The sequence below is a fragment of the Pseudopipra pipra genome, chromosome W (assembly GCF_036250125.1).
Source record: "Pseudopipra pipra isolate bDixPip1 chromosome W, bDixPip1.hap1, whole genome shotgun sequence".
NCBI classification, from domain to species: Eukaryota; Metazoa; Chordata; class Aves; order Passeriformes; family Pipridae; genus Pseudopipra; species Pseudopipra pipra.
Window position 1 is genome coordinate 13703988 of NC_087580.1, and position 14124 is coordinate 13718111.

The following is a 14124-nucleotide window of genomic DNA, read 5'->3' on the forward strand; positions in this document are numbered from 1 at the left end:
TTCATTAGAAGGCACCTGTGATGGAGGAGCTGCTGCCTTGTAGCTCCCCCCCTGCCAGTGAGCCCTGCGGGGAGTTTCTGTGCTCTGGGAGGGTGGGGAATGCACAGGGAGGGCTCAGCTCCCCAGGCAGCAGGAGCATTGCTGGGCCTCTGCCAGGGCTTGCAGGGCACTGGGGAGTGTTGCAGGGCTGGGATGGGAGCGAGTGGGCCCTGGGCTGGATTTGTGAGGGCTCAGGAATCCCAGGGACGGAGCAGCAAGGTTGGGAATGTTGACTGATCCGTGACTCTTTCAGAAGTTATAAAAGACTGATCTGTTCAGGCAAATCAGGTACCGTGGGGAGAACACCCTCTTTGAACCACTTTCTTCTCTGGATGACTGAAAACTGCAGGACACACTGGCACTGCTTGCATGAACCTGTCTTTTAGTACAGTTAGGAACCCTGGTTATTTTTGCATAAACCGTTGCTTCCCTGTCCTGCGAAAATGCCCCCTGGATGCATCAGAGCCACTGGATTCACTAGAAGAGAGAACCTGGTTTACTTCCAAAGGGATTCACCCCTCACCGTGCAAAGGTGAATGATTCAGATCTTGGACAGCCTCCCAGATCTTTGTGTGCTGACAGAGCGCCAGGGGATGAGCTCCCATATGTGAGGAGAGCTGGGATTAATCTTTCTCACCAAGGTCTAAGAACTGAGCCATGCCTTGCCTTGCTTTGTTTGGATTGCCTCCCCTTACCTTGCTTCCCCATTTTCATCACTTTCCTCTTTTTTCACCCTCTTTCTTCTCAATGTTCTTACATTAAATGCATCTCTTCAAGACCTGGACGAGGAATGTAAGCCAGACTGTTTTGCAAAGGGCTGGTATTTATCCCTTCCTTTTTTTCTCCTCTATCCCCAGGCATTCTATTTAATAAAATTTTGTCTGACCAAGCAAGTCAAGATTCCCTTATCTCTGTGGCAAAGCCGGGTCATGCAGGCTCCCGGATTCTGTTCTTCCCTCCCTTTGCAAACCTCCCTGCAGCAAATGGCCCCTGTTGGATTCCCAAACCTTCCTGCAGAGCTTGGTCCAGCTCCCCTCCTCCTGCAGTCCCGTGTGTGCTGGTGTGTGGAGTCTTTCTCTGGGCCTGAAGTGCGGGTGGTGGAGCTGAAATAACAAATACCAGCTTAATAGCATCTGTGGCTCTTGGGTTTTACTGCTGCTGCTTTTTCTCGGCATCACTATGAGGTCTCCACAGAACCTTCTCTTCTGCCTGTCACTGGCGCGGGCTGTCTTACCCAGCTAAGCTCTGGGACAGTGGCTGATGCTGGTGTCATAAGTTTACTTGTTCTAAAAAAACAAGGGGGAATTTTTTTCTTTCCTCTGCATCAGTGTAAAAGAAAGGTGTTTGCCTAGGGGAATTGACACACACAAAGGAACTAACTAGGAGATCCACATTCCAAGCTGATGGTAATCTGAAGACTGTGGGGAGGGGTGGGGTGGTTTGGTTTTTTTCTCTCTCCTCAGAAACGGGAGGCACTTTACTTTTGCCCTAACTCGGATGAAGGTGTATGTTGGAGGGGTCCGAGGTTCACTTTGTTTTCGGCCTGGTCACCTGGCTGATTTCTGGCCCTGGTTTGCCTCTGTTTTCCTGTGCCCTGTTCTGCCCCCAGCCCAGACCTGCTCGGATTTCATCGGAGAGGTTTGACCCACCTGCAAGAGGAATCCTTTGGGGAGCAGGTCGCCCTTTCCCCCCTCTGCTCCCGTGTTGGCAGCGGCACGTGTCCATCGATGAAAGGGGGGAAATCCCATCCACAGCCAGCTGCAGACAGTGTGAGTTTCATGGGAAGAGCCCCCTTTGTCCCCTTTTCCCTTTCCCTTCCCGGTGTGCGTGTGGGAAAATCCCCATTTCCGGCTCCTCCCTCACACCGGGGCCCAACAGCGCCCCCTGCCGGCCACCACCGAGCACTGCAGGCTCCGCCCCTCCAGTGTGCCAACAGCGCCCCCTGCCGGCCGTGATTAGAATGGCGCTGTCATGGTTTGAGATAGCCCCAAAATCCTAATTCCCTAGTCTAAGCCCCCTCCCACACCTCAACCTAATGTGAGATGGGTTTTTTCCAGACAAAACACACCAGACTCCAAATGGGAAAAGGGAATATATTACAATGACTGTACAAATAAATATAACATCACATTATACACACGATCACAACTATCTCTACCATGACATATGTATTTACAATGGATCAGATCTCTTCTCCCCTCGAAATAAAAGTCCAGGAGGGAAAGAAGGACAGATCCCTTCCAGTCTCTTAAGCAGCAGCATCTTCTAAGGCAGCGATCTGTCTGTCCTCTCCACATGCAGCAGCTGATAGCTGGATTTCTGCCAGCACTCACGAGGGAGGTATCCAAGCTCCCTCGGCCCCCTTGACGCAGGTAAAGGGGTCTTCTGTGGGCTTCGTAACCCCAGACAAGGTCGTTTCGCCACGTCATATCACGAAGACACAGGGGGGTCTTCGTGACGGTCTGGTATCTCCAGGAGACTCAAGCTTGCAGGGCCTCTGTGCCCTGTCTCTCAGGCTGCCACCGTGGCAGCAGTGCGAGGGGGGAGCCAAGGTCAACTCCCCCCGCATTCCATCTGGCCGTCCCGGTCCAGCTCCGGGACGTCTTTTGAGCTTCTTAGCTCCTCTCTCTCTCCGGTGCTGCATGTCTAAAACTCTTCTCCAAAATAGGAGTCCATGTATTCCTCCTTTCTCAGAGGTCTCAAAGGAGTTTGGGGGGATCTGGTATGATTCTTACCCCCAGAACTCTGTCTCTCAGCTGCTGGCTCTCTTTTTCCCAGCTCTCCTTCCAGGAGTCCTTTCTGGCGCTGCATGTTGTTTCTGCTGCTCCTCCAGTTCAGGTTCTTATCTCTGGCTCTCTGCCACCGTTTCTCTGGTCAGTGCCGGCTGCTGCTCTGTGCCCATGGAGAAAACATCTCCCGGCTTAATCACAAACACTTAGTCCAGTCTAACACTGTTCCAGGTCTCTGCAATCCCCCCAGCCGGGGCTGGGAGGGGGCCAGAGGCCCCGAGGGGCTCAGAGCCCCTTCCTCAAGGCTCTACAACATGGCCACCTCTCCTCAACCACCAACTACAACTCATCTCTTCCGGTGAGCTTGTGGAACGTTGACATTTTTGCAGGAGCGCCCATTGGGCAGAACTTCAAAACTTCCAGGGGTTTCCACCCCTTGGGCTCTACTACTTTTCTTAGCCTCTGGGGGAAAACAAAGTCCAAACCACTACAGGTGCCTAAAGGCAGAAAGTACCCAACTGTTTCCTTTTGGAAGGGCGTTTTTGGGTACACGATTATTCTGTGGGGTTTTTAGTGTTCTTTTGTTGTTCTACCAATATACATATCTCCTTTAATAAAGGGCTGGTACTTTTTTCTTTCTTCGTACTTCCTCAATTGGAGCCTCTTAATTTTGGTTTTACAATTGCTTAGAGAGAGGAGTTTGGTCTTCCTCATAACTCCTCCTCCTTAGCAAAATACTTCAGTCTCATTAAATCGAGGCATTTGGGAAGTACCTTGGAAATGGAGCAAGGGACAGTGAAGGCTGAACCTTCCAGTCCCAAGGAAAGCTGGATTGTAATAATTACTGAGGCAATGGTAGCGCTCCCCTTGGGCTACGGTTCAGGTAGCGAATGCTCCAAGGCTCTCAGGGGATAACTGATCATTGCCACTCTTGTCCTTCACCCCAGCCTTTAGCCAAGAAACTGGAGTTCCTGGTACAGTCAGTGCTCCTCCCACATTAGTCATGCAGAGTTCCTGGTGTGACCAAAGGGACACTTCACTACCCCACCCATGACACAAAGGCCAAGGAATGGGAATTCCTAAGAGAGCAGAGCAGGCTGTGGAGCAATGGGGGTGATGTCTGATCACAGCTGCTTTCCTGGAGATGGCTGAGCCCCAGCTCCCAACCAAGCACCACACGGACACCTGCTCACTCCCCTCCCAGGGAGGTGGGAGAGAACTGGAAGAGTAACAGTGAGAAAAGTCGTGCGTTGAGACACAGTTTATTAGGTAGTACACAGATGAGGTAGAGATGGGTGTTGGGGCTTGAAGAGTAGCTGGGGAGGTCTCTGCTGAAGGCTGGGAAACCACGAGCAGGAGAAGCCATGACACAAATGGTGTCACTCTAGTTTTGCTGACCGCTGCACCTTCTTCTTGGGTTTGCTGCTCTGGGTTTCACCTTTTTGCAGTGATGTAAAGCGTTTCAGATCAGCCTTCAGCAAACAGCCTTTCCCCATCACAAACACCCGTGGGCTCTTCTGAGATGGCTTCAGGTTAAGAAGTCTAGGAAGAAAGGGACTGGTATTAGCCAGATGAACATTTCCAGCCAGCCAGCCGCTCACCTGTCTCCTCACAGAGCACAGTGTCACATCCTCTCTCCAGGCAAGCAGCGAGCAGCAAATGAAACAGAACTGCACTGCCTGCCATGGAGGCAGCAGAGGTGGAAGGGCAGAATCACAACCAGTTATGGGCCTGGGGACCAACTGCAGCACATGGGGTTCCAGGTGGAGAAGGAGGTTGTGCTTGCCCCATAAGGAAGCATAGCTAGGGACTGGCTGGCCCCTTGACAGCCGTTCTGGATCTCCCATTCCAGATTTTGCAGCCCTGCAGGAGCTTAGTGTTTCATACAGTGTCTTTTCCCATTGTCTCCACACAGATCCACAGACATCTCCACAGACATCTGGCCTTGGCCAGATGATCATCTCTCTGTGCTCCTGTATGCTGTGTGTTCCTGCTGCCTCTCTGGGGCTGGCTGTCGCCAGGGCTGCACGCTCACCCACCCCAGTCAGAGGGACTGAAGGGAGGGTGTCAGAGGCTCTGCTTGGTGCTGCCCATCAACAGGACAAGAGGCAATGGGCAGAACCTGATGCAAAACACGTTCCACCTGAACATGGGGAAGAACTTCTTTCCTGTGCAGGTGACAGGTTGTCCAGAGAGGGTGTGGAGTCTCCCTCACTGCAGGTATTCCAGAACCCTCTGGACACAATCCTGTGCCATGTGCTCTGGGATGACCCTGCTTGAGCAGGGAGGGTGCACCCAATGGCCCATCCTGTGATACCCACCAGGAGCATGGATTGGAAAGCACATGGACATTTCCTACCTGCACAGTATTTCGGCCTTAAATTCCCCCACACGCGTCGGGAAGAATTTCACACGGAAAATCTGATTCTGGCCAACAGGGATGGTACCGCAGTGGGGCTCGATGGAGAACAGTGGTGGGTACTTGACGGGAGTTGGAGAGAATTCCAGGGAGGAGTTAAGGTGCAGACTTGGCTGGGGCTGAGTTGGCTGGGGCTGAGTTGACTCGAGCGGCAATGCCTGCTGCACCAGCCTTGCACGATTCCTTTCCCAGAGATCCTCAGCAGTAGAGGACAAGAAATCACCTGCAGGAGGGAAGAAGACATCTTTCAAAGACAAAATCCTTTGTTCCCAACAACTCTGCCTCTTGCTGCAGGTGGATAGAAGAGAGCTGGAATGCACTTGGAGTGCCTCTGGCCAAGTACTTTCAGCAGGAGACAGAGCAGCTGGGAGCAGGGTCTCTGCCTGCAGCACACACTCCCGTGCCGGGGCAGGAGGCTTGGTTTTAGACAGTGACTTTGCATTTGCCCTGGAGTGGGGAACTGCATCCAGACAGCGGCTGCAGGGCAGCTCACTTGTTCCACCCTGGTTTTTCCCAGTCTCAGAGACTTCCCAAAGAGGTGCCCCGATGTCCCCCTTCCCAGTCCTGACCCAGCACATGGCTGTCCCTGGAGCCCAGCTCAGCTCCTGTGCAGAGCACAAGCGGCAGAGCAAGAACAGGAAGGGCTAAAAGGCAGAGAGAGGGTAAGGAGAAAACTCTCCAGCTGCAGCAGGGAAGTGGACAGGGATGAAAAAACAATTAATGTTTTGGGGTGAAGTGGTAGGGTCTTCTCCCCAGGCCCTCAGCTATCAACTGAAATGGCCCAGGCACCACCCAGAGCCAAACACTTACGTGTCTGAGTGGACAAGAACGGCCTCCCAGAACTCTTTGATGGTATTTCCTCCTCCAGATTCTCCTCCCAGCAGTATTTCAGGGCTACATTCCCTGTATTGGACATCCGGAAACTGAAAAACAAGGAGGAGGAATAAAAAGCAAGTACTAAAGTAACACTGTCTGGTGGGCTCCTGGTACCACCTTCCTCAGGCAACTCTGCCACGTTCAGAATTGCTGCCCTGGGTGGCCCAAACAAAGTATTTCAAAGTCTGGAAGTTTAGGAGAAAAGGGCCAACACGGTGCCCAGCACTCACGTGCTTATCTCTGTCTGGAAGAGCTCAGTCTGCTTCAGCTGAACCTCGACCGTGTCCAGTTTGAACTCAGCGTAGTCAACCTGAGCACTGAGGACAAGCTCGACCTCGTGGCTGCTCCTCTCCACGATGGTGTGAGGTGGTTCCGGGACTGCCTTGACCACCTGCAGGCAGAGGAGGGAAGAATCACTGAGCAGAGCCCAGAAAGCCAGGCTGAGCAGGGAAACCTTTGGGCCTCCAAACTTGGCCGCATAGAAAGGACATTCAGGTTTCTTTGCCTGGAAAGATGACAAAATTGGACTGGTGTACTACAGTATTGGTTTCTACCCACTGATCAAAGCAGTCACCACCACGGCTATTAATACACCCCTGGGGACTATGGTCAGCTGTCAGTCCCTGTGCTTCAACCCTGGAGAGCCTCTGACCTTTTCCCTGGTCCCCTATAAATCCAGCAGGTCTCGACATTAGGATTAAGTTCCCCTGCTGGAGCCCTGTGGATGGAGAAGCCCAAGACTGACTAGTCCTAGAAAGAACTTTTTCCTTCTTGTCTTAGGAGAAAGTGCTCTCCAGATGGCACATGTGGGGTGGGAGCTGGCTGTGGGCATTTTGGGATGTGAATGATCTCACTGGGAAAGTCTCCAACTGCTGATGCCCTGATGGGGAAGTTGGGTTTACAGGACTCACAATGATTCAGAAACTCAGAAAGAACCTTCACCAAGATAAGTGTGTTTGGCAATAATGACAGAAAAAGCAAGACTTTCTGGAGATGATGCTTCTCCAGACTCCTGCGTACTATCACACAGGGCCTGGGCTGCTCCATAATGAGATATCCCCCACAATACAGAGGCCACAACCAAAATCTCTGGTGTCGGTGTAGGCAGAGCTCAGAGCTCACTGGTGTACGCACAAGAGCACTTGTGCTGCTCTCCCCTTCGGAACAAGAGACAGAATGCAGTGGAATTAACTCCTTGTGGGTGACAAGGCACCAAATCAGATGAAGAGACTGTCAAATGGGATAAAATCAAACGTGACCTCCCACTCAACACGGGCTGCAACACTCGGCTCGTGGCACAGACCGGCAGTTTGCGTGTGGATAAAGGTCTCTTGCCCAAAGGCTTCCCCCTGTGGTGTGAGCCCACCCGCTCACTGCGCATCCGCCTCTCCCCAAAAGGCACTGCTGGTGAACCTCCCGGCTGGAGCCAATGCCCAGGGGAGGCAGGAGCTGCTCTGCCAGCAGCGCTGGTGCTCTGCTGCTGTCGGCAGGTCCTTTTGCAGCAGCTCGGTGAGCTTTTGCTGCTGTGCTTCTTACCCTCCGCTTCAAAGGCCAGCGGGCTCCTGGGAGTCTCTCGGTGGTATCCTCCCACTTCTCAGTGCCCATTCTGTCGTCCCAGTCGTAAACCTCCTCTGGTGGCAGCTGGTATTTGATCTTGTCCACCATACAGTTCACAGAGTGCCTTTTGATGGTGACCGGGACCTTGGATTTCAAGGTCACTCTGATATCCTTGGCACAGCCAGGCTGGAGGTGTCCCACCTAGGGAGAACCAGAGAGTCAAGACCAAACTGGAATCACTGGCAAGGGCAGCACTGACAGCAAAAGGGACTGATATGGCAAGCAGCTGTGCTGGGAATCAGCACCTCAGTAAGGATTTATGTGAGATTTGACAGAGCAAAATATGAACAGAAGGTGCCACCTCCCAGAACGCGGAGCCTTTTCTGCTGGGCTGACAGCCCTGCCTCAGCAAAGACAGGGATTGCATCTCCTGCATGGCACTGGAACGGGCTCTCACTGGTATGTGGTGACTCCCTGCCAGCTCCCAGGAACACCAGGAAAGGGCCTGAGCCACTGAGAAAGGCAGGGCTGTCCCAGCTCACCTTGGGGGAGAACTGGAACGGGGCATCTGCCAGCAGCCACTCAAACCGCATCACCTCCTCCTTGCTGCGGTTGGTGACTGTGAAGGTCTTGTCGCAGAGCTCCCCGACTGCACACTCCCCAAACTTTATGTGATTCGCTCTGACAGCTGTGAAGAAGAAGAGCAAGAGACCTGAGCCAACTGCCTGTTCAGATGACTGTTGTTTCAAAGCACCAAATGCAATCTGCACGTGAAGCTGCACATTTCCAAGTTCAGAAGGGAGAGACTCAAGGCTGTTGGTGCCCTGACAGTGCTTTACTTCACGCAGCTTGCAAGGTCTGTGCTTTATGGATCTGTGCCACCCTTGCCTGCTATGCCACCCCCTCCCAAGGGCTTTGGTTGCCCACCTGCCAAGGTAGTAAAATGCATCTGGACTGTGTTGTCTGGGAGGCATCCACTGACCTTCAGGCATGTTGATGCTCAGATTAACATCGTAGACCTCCACAGAGACTTTGATGGTTTCAGCCTGAACAATGTCCAGGATGTTTTCTGTATCTGAAACCTGAGGCAGCAAGAAACAAACACTGCTTAGACCATTCTTTTGGAAGACAGCCTCTAAGTCCTTGTCTCTGCCAGCTGCTTCCCCCATGGCCTCCCTGGCTTGACAAGTGTTTGGGGACTCCCAAGTTTTCTTAACCTGTTCATCTCAGGCTGCCCCGGCAGGATTCTGCTGCAGTAAGAAACCTTATCAGCCCAATTTTGCACTCCCACAGCAGGGAATGGTGCTGCTAAAGCTCCCTTGAGAGGGCCAGGGCTGTAAACACAACCACAAGAAATGCAAGGTGTCCCAGAGCAGGTGGCATTGACAATTAGCGCCCTCCTCGTCAATCACCTCGCATGTTTGCTGAAATGCAGCCTCTAAACCACAGGGAACAAAATCCCAGAAAGGGTGCAGAGCAAATGCTGGTCTGTACAACCAAACAACAGCCTTCAAGCCTGCACAGCAGCAAGGTGGCTGTGGTACAGGCTCCGGATGCAGAGCCTGGGCACCCGGCCAACCCAGCACAGAGGCAGAAGTTGGGGCCACAGCACCCCCGTGTCTGTCAGGTGCAGCTCTCCCTGACTCTGTCCCTAAGAGCACATGGCTGCTTGCTCTGCCCTGCTCTGCCAGGAAGGCCCAAGTCCCTCTCACCTCTAGTTGGATCATCTTATTTGTGATGCCAATCTTCTCGGCCTTGAAATTCAGCTTCACCTCAAAGTCTGTGCAGGGCCCAACGATGTCCCTGCCTTGCGATGCAGAGAACTCATCTCCACGGTCGTCCAGTCCACTGAGATGCCATGCCATGGGCAGTGGGCTGTCGTTTCTCAGGACCAGGGTCTGGGTGTCAGTCCTGTAGAGACAGGAAGACACTCAGCGTCAGTGCTGGGTGGTCACACCAGCCTGGCCACTGAATGCGGCTCAGAGCAGCTCCATCTGAGCCTCTGGAACCAGAGTCAAACCTCTTCTCTTTGTCACGAGCCTTGGAGTGCCCTCAGCCGTGGGATGACTGACCTGTGCAGAAGCAGCTTGTTGAAATGCAGCTCCTGGGGACTGACCCCCAGCTTCACGTGCACCCCTTGGCAGCACAGTCGGAAGACCACTGGCTCTGGGTTGTCCTTGATGCAGTAGACGAGACTGTCTTCCAGGAGGCCAGCAGAAGTCGGGTACGCCCAAATACTCAGCTTCTGAACCCGTCCCCACAAACAGAAATACAAAGAGCCCTCTGTGAGCAGGAGGAACGGCACTTCTGCGGTGCCTGCCCTACCTGCTCACCTCCTACCTTCTTCTCTTTGGGCTGCAGCCTCATGCTGGGAGGGTCCAAAAGGAACGTCTCTCCTTTGCTGTCGTTCTCAAAGGAGAAATGCACCTCTGCCTCCATGGGGGAGTCGTTGAGGATGGTTAACTTTTCGCTGTTGCCGGGGCAGTTCTGTGCCTTGTACCTGTCCAGAGAAGGGGAAAAGGCTGCAGAGGACACTGTTGCCCTCACCACACACCGAGGAAAGCACCGTGTGCCGGCAGCAGGAGGTGGCACTGGAAGACCATGGTCTAACAAGCAGGGGAAGAAAAAGGATCCCTGTCAGGGGCACGAGGCACGGTCTGTGTGCTCATCCTTGCCTGGCTTTGATGCTGCCCCTATACCTGGTGCCTGCACCCCAGAAGCGTGACGATGCACAGGCCATTTCATAAGTGTTTCACACAATTTAAATTCAAAAGTGCCAGGAAAAACAACAATACACCAGGCACAAGGGTTCTTTCCCCTTCTTTCTTGGGGTGCCTTCCCTGCAGAGGATAGAGAAAGGCTTTGGAAAAGATGTTTGCAAAAGAGTTTTGCTTATCTCTTTTAGAAAAGTCGTCAGACTACTGTGGGTTAGCTCAAAAGTCTGAGGGAAAGAAATCAAAAGCATCAGTTCCCAAGGGGAATGTGAAAGATAACAAATGACCCTTCCCTGAGGTGTGCAACTGAATTTGGAGTGAAAGGGCTAAAGAGGCAAACAGAAATCCCAGACCATCCATCAGCCTGGCCTTCCAGAGCTCCCATGGAGACAAGAACTTAACTTCAAATGTTATTAAAAAAATAAAAAGAAGAGTGACATTAAAAACAGAAATATGCCAACAGCTACAATGACAACACTTTTAGGTAGACTTTTTCCAGCACTGTGGATGCACTGGAATCTCAGGAAAACGTAATTCCTGCAGTAGGTTCCCCTCTGACTCACACATATTGGCAGGTCAAATCACAAAATCTCACTACTATTAGAGATTAATGAAAGGTTTACAAAACCATCTAGAGAATACTTGCTTGTTTGTCTACCTGTCGAGCTCAAAGCACTTGAAAAAGCACCATAAAGTTCATTTCCTAAGGGGTGGAGCTGAGATGTGGAGGGGACACAGGTTGCCCCAAGTCACCTTCGGGCTGGCAGCAGCAGCTCTGGTGGCTCTGGACACCAGGGCACCCACCAGGCTGGCAAAGCAGCTCCTCCAAGGCTCATTTGCCTGTTATCTGCTCACACTCACACATCTGTGCTCCCTCAAGCCCATGTGTCTGCCAGGTCTCTGCCCGGGACTGCCCTGCATTGTGCCACTGGGACAGTGTGTCTGCAAGTGTGTCCAGGAGAGCACAAGGCCCTGGAGATCCCCTCCCGACATTTCAGTCTGTACAGGCAGCACACAGGGATGCTCACTTGGGAGCAGGGAGCACATACCACTCTCCTGACTTGCCACAAAGCAGCGGTCCAAAGTGGAACTGCTTTGTGCTCATGACATATTCCTTGGAGATGATGTCCTCCTTCTCCTTGCTCTTCCTCCAGCGAGGAAACACCAGCCTGGGCAGAGACAATGGGGAATGAGGAGCTCTGAGATGCTGCAAGCAGGAAATCTAGTCAGAAAGCCATCACCCTTCTCGGTGGCTGAGGTACCAGTTCAGCCTCCCAGCTCCCAGCAGAGGAAGGGATGCTGGGTGACTCAGGCAGCACCATCTGCCCCAGCCAGAAGGTCACAAGGGGCAGCCCTGGCTCCCAGGTCGGGGGTGCAGTGTGGGATGCTCCTGTGGCCCAGCCTTACTGTGGGTTCTGGCTGATGCTGGGGTACAGGGCAGTGGCACTGCAGGGCAACTGGTACAGGCGCTTTGAGCCCAGGATCTCAAAGTTCATCAGCTGGTCAAACTGCCCTGGCACTGTGGGGCTGAAGCGGATCTTCAGTTCCACCTCGCCGTGGGCAGGAACGATCCACCGGAACCTTCTCAGCCTGGCAGTTAAAAGGGAAGCTTCAGACATTGCTAAGGGGCAAACGAGACAAGGAGGAGGGCTGTGCACTCGCCATCCCATGGAGGCACTGGCAGAGGGTCGCTGCGGAGCTGAGGACGATGGACCTCGTTTGGCAAGATGAGCGTGAAGCACAGGGATCACCTCCTCCCCTGCAGCTCACCTGGCAGGTCTCTCAAGGGTTGAGTCACTCTGCAGTTGGCTTTTCATTGGCTCAGGTGAACTTCGGGGTGTTTCTGGGGAGTGATCACGGAGACTTTTCGGGCTCTGGGGGGAGTTTGGCTTTTCCTTGCTAGACTTGTGTCTGCTCGTGGCTTTCCCCTCCTTCAAGTGGTCCTGTGCCTCTGCCTCTGGGGCCTTGGCATAAGGGGAGAGAAAAAAGAGAGAGAGAGGTGAGACCTGCCCTGAGACACCCCCCTCCTGGAAAGCAGAATGGGGGATTTGTTAGCCAACAGGAGAGAGAATAAATAATCACCATTGCCCATGGACTTGGTCTTCCTTATTGGCCTTTGTCTTGCCTCGGACACCCCTCCTTACCCAGGACTCTCTCCCCACCAAGGACCCTTGGGTTGATGGGTTTAAGCCATTTTTTTCCTGTTGTCTTACAGAACTGCTCTGTGCCTCCAGCAGAGCTGTCTCTTTTCTCTCATCCCTGGTGGAAAGGATGCCTGCAGACATGGGGCCCCATCACATCTTCACTGCCCCTCCACGGTGACCCTTTTCCATCCAACCTGTCCCCTGCCCTGGCACCCTCACTGAAGGCACAAAAGGAATACCCACCACATCATCTTCTGCAGCAGCACCCTCAGGTTCAACAAGGATGAAGTGTCTGAGGTCTTGTGATGCTGTGGGGACTCTGTCCTCCTCTGGGTAGGGGACCACAGAGAAAAGAGAGCCAGGGGGAATGGGAGGCCCTAAGGGACCCAGTCCCAGAGAGTCCAGAATCTAAAACAGAAGAGAAAAGCCTGTTTATACTCCTGTCACCTTCATCCTCACACTCCTTCCCTAAAGGCCCTGAGCTTTTGGCAGTGGAGTTTTTGATTTACACGGAGTACAAGTGCTTTTTTATGTCCCATGGGTCAGCAGGCTCCAGAGCAGAGGCAGGACCTACAGTGGGACCAAGAGAGAAACCTCTCCCAAGTGACTCAGCTGAAGAGAACAATGCCTGGGAGCTGCCCTGCCCTGGGACCATTTTTAATGATTTCCAGACTGAGAAACTCTCTGAACAGATGGGATGCTTGGACACAGAGCACTCCCACTTTCCACACATCTGAGGGAGGCTAAGAACCTCCCCATCCACAGAGATACTGCGGAGCTATTGTGGAACATCATCAGTGGCCTTGACAAGGATCTGTGTTCTTAACACCTGGGGGGCACACTGTTCCAGGGCCCCAGACCACGGCAAGTTCAGCATCTGAGCCCTGCAGGCTTTTACCTGCTTTGGTGGTGGCAGCTTCTTGCTCTTCAGGATCCTCCTAAACACCTTTTCACGACGCGTGACGTGGAAGTCCAAGCAGGGCACTCCGGCATCCTGGCTTCTGACTGAGCCTTCTGCAACTTCCCCTTCCCGCTGAAGACTCTTGTGGCTGCCATGTTTTTCCAGAGGATTCTTCTCTGGCTTTTCCGGAGACTTACTGCTCTTCTTCTCATCTTTGTGTTTAGGGGAAGACTGGGACTTGTCTGGCACTTGGTTCATGATACCCTGAACCCTGTCCCAGGATGACAGAATATGTCTGATCCTGTTCTGCCCATGGATCCAGCTTGGCCAGGTCCCTCTGCAGAGCCCTCCTGCCTTCCAGTACATCAACACACCCCCAGCTTGGTGTCAGCTGCACATTTGCTGATGAAATGCCTGGTTCTGCAGCAGCTGCAGATGCTCAAGGGGCAGCAGGACCAAGTCAAGGGCCTGGGGGGCCCTGGGGGGCTTTGGGGTGCGGGAGGGTCCTGGGGGAACTGGGGAGGGGCTTTGGGGATTGGGGGAACAAACCAGGACAGACCAGTAGCTCCTCACTGCTCCCCAGATCTCTCCTGGAGCTGGGCCACGTTGTCGTGGGACACCTGAGGACCCCCCAGTGCCCTCCCAGTACAGCCCAGTGCCCCCAGTACAGCCCACTGTGTTCCTGTCCCAGGGTGCCGGGCGATCCCTCTTGGGGGGGTTGGAAGGCATTTGAGGAGGGAGCTGG

At 53.3% G+C, this 14124-nt stretch overlaps 1 protein-coding gene and 2 long non-coding RNA genes across 3 annotated transcripts; all 3 read right to left on the reverse strand.

Annotated features, from left to right (window-relative positions):
* Nucleotides 1–4014: 4014 nt before the first annotated feature.
* On the reverse strand, nucleotides 4015–5407 carry LOC135405196 (uncharacterized). The gene is made up of 2 exons (XR_010425790.1): nucleotides 5128–5407; nucleotides 4015–4310 (listed from the first exon to the last, which is right to left on the reverse strand). It is a non-coding gene; the product is annotated as an uncharacterized LOC135405196 (long non-coding RNA).
* Nucleotides 5408–8349: 2942 nt separating this feature from the next.
* On the reverse strand, nucleotides 8350–11540 carry LOC135406306 (hydrocephalus-inducing protein-like). Its single transcript, XM_064640722.1, has 6 exons — nucleotides 11384–11540; nucleotides 9961–10120; nucleotides 9693–9865; nucleotides 9333–9531; nucleotides 8603–8702; nucleotides 8350–8357 (listed from the first exon to the last, which is right to left on the reverse strand). Exons 1-6 carry the CDS (start codon nucleotides 11437–11439, stop codon nucleotides 8350–8352), a joined length of 696 nt encoding a protein of 231 aa, XP_064496792.1. The 5' UTR covers nucleotides 11440–11540.
* A 572-nt stretch (nucleotides 11541–12112) lies between these two features.
* LOC135405730 (uncharacterized) lies at nucleotides 12113–13683 on the reverse strand. The gene is made up of 3 exons (XR_010425986.1): nucleotides 13377–13683; nucleotides 12722–12886; nucleotides 12113–12298 (listed from the first exon to the last, which is right to left on the reverse strand). It is a non-coding gene; the product is annotated as an uncharacterized LOC135405730 (long non-coding RNA).
* Between the last annotated feature and the right edge of the window lie 441 nt (nucleotides 13684–14124).